The sequence below is a fragment of the Austrofundulus limnaeus genome, unplaced genomic scaffold, assembly GCF_001266775.1.
Source record: "Austrofundulus limnaeus strain Quisiro unplaced genomic scaffold, Austrofundulus_limnaeus-1.0 Scaffold975, whole genome shotgun sequence".
Lineage (NCBI taxonomy): Eukaryota > Metazoa > Chordata > Actinopteri > Cyprinodontiformes > Rivulidae > Austrofundulus > Austrofundulus limnaeus.
In genome coordinates, this window is record NW_013953377.1 from 3,496 (window position 1) to 5,176 (window position 1,681).

At 44.7% G+C, this 1,681-nt stretch overlaps 1 protein-coding gene across 1 annotated transcript in view; it reads right to left on the reverse strand.

Moving 5' to 3' along the window:
• The window catches only part of LOC106533578 (apoptosis-stimulating of p53 protein 2), a gene marked incomplete at its 3' end in the record, with an annotated part of 17,018 nt that overhangs the window by 2,676 nt on the left and 12,661 nt on the right, over nucleotides 1-1,681 (reverse strand). The window contains 1 exon segment of the mRNA XM_014029931.1: nucleotides 904-1,276. Within this exon segment, the coding sequence (XP_013885385.1) occupies nucleotides 904-1,276 (373 nt within the window).

Sequence of the window (1,681 nt, forward strand, 5' to 3'; positions counted from 1 at the left end):
GGGATCCGAAGACGTCAAAGAGCGGGACTCCAACGGAGGTGTGGAGCATGCTGGCGATCTTCATAAGGACCAAAGGGGCGTACGAGGACGGCTTGGTGGCGCAAAAAGGCTGGAACTGACTGAATGTTGATGCATGGACTGGGACGAGAACGACAGCTTTCTTATGGAAGGAGACGACTCCGAGAGGGGACGTTAAATGGTGGACAAGAAGGTCTACCGGGAGCACGACGGTGGACAGGACAGTGACCAGTCAGAGACCTTGGTGTGGAGGCAGACCTGGTACTGGACCACACACCTGAAGTGGTCCAGGTTGAGACAGACGCTCTGTGCATCCATCGTATGGAGCACCGAGGGCGACACCCACTCACAGCTTTTTACTCCTAGACACTTTAATAAATGGCCTTCTAAAGGTTTAAACCGGCAACCTGTGTCGTGTTTCCAATTATGTTATGGCTCTCGAGCCGGGTCGTAACACACGTCCTTTCACATGTATGACGTTCAAATTTTGTGCAACTAACACTTTCCTTTCTCAAGTTATGACTAAAATTAATCTTAAACATGTTGCTTCCTTCCCAACTCGATCAAGCAGCTCCTACCCGCACCATCAATCCGACCAATCACGTCTCGGGCCATCTCCACCCACATCAAGACCTCCGCCAGTCAGGAGAAGGGATGTCTCCACCCACATCAAGACCTCCGCCAGTCACGAGAATGGACGTCTCCGCCCACAAGACAAAATCTTTTGCAGAGACCCCTTACTCAATGTAGCTGGGAGGCAATTATCCACGCTGGTTAATACAAGTTTGCCATATGGATTCAAAGTGTTGGATAAAATATTAAACAAGGTTTTAAAGTTATTTAAGTGACACTAATTTATGTTATTGTGAGATTTTACCAATTTACCTGGTGGCTTGTTGCGGGGTAGTGTACCCTGGCCTGGTTGATACCCCTTTCCAGGAGCAAATTGTTGGGTGTACATGGAGTAGATGGATGAAGCTGCCAGAGACTGAGGCTTCTGTAGCACAGCAGCTGGGCCATCGGACAGGTCAGGGGTGTATGGACGCACAGTAGCAGCTGGGGGGCACTCCTGTTTGCTGGGCAAAGGGAGGGTGTTGCTGTGGATGGACAGGACTCTGGGAGCCTTCAGGTGACCACCAACAGGCCTAACCTTACCAGGGAAGGTCCCTGTGTTGTATGACGGCTTGGACAAGGTTGATTTAGTCTTACTGGGAACWGGAGGTGGCATCCCGATTTTAGACAGACTTTTACTTGAGGCCTGTTTGTGATAAAAAAAAAAACAACAACAAAAAAACAAAGTGGACTTATTGAGGATACTATGGAAACTAATGCAGAATGCTAAAATGTGTTGAAGATGAAACTAAACTGTTAAATTAACTTAATCAAACCAAAAGCTAAAACTAGACATTAAAAGCAAAAATGAACAAAACAGGATCTAAAACCTAAAATTAACAAAACAAATTAAAATTGGCAAGACAATATCTAAAAAAGTTTAAAATTAGCAAAATAGTAGGCACACTGCAAAAACTGTCCACCTAACCAAGTTTTAAAACCTTATATCAGCTAAAAAGTCTTTTTGATCTTGTTTTGAGACTGATTTACTAAACAAGAACTGATTGTGTAAGAATAATCATCTTGTTTTCAGAATGTGTAAGATTATTTG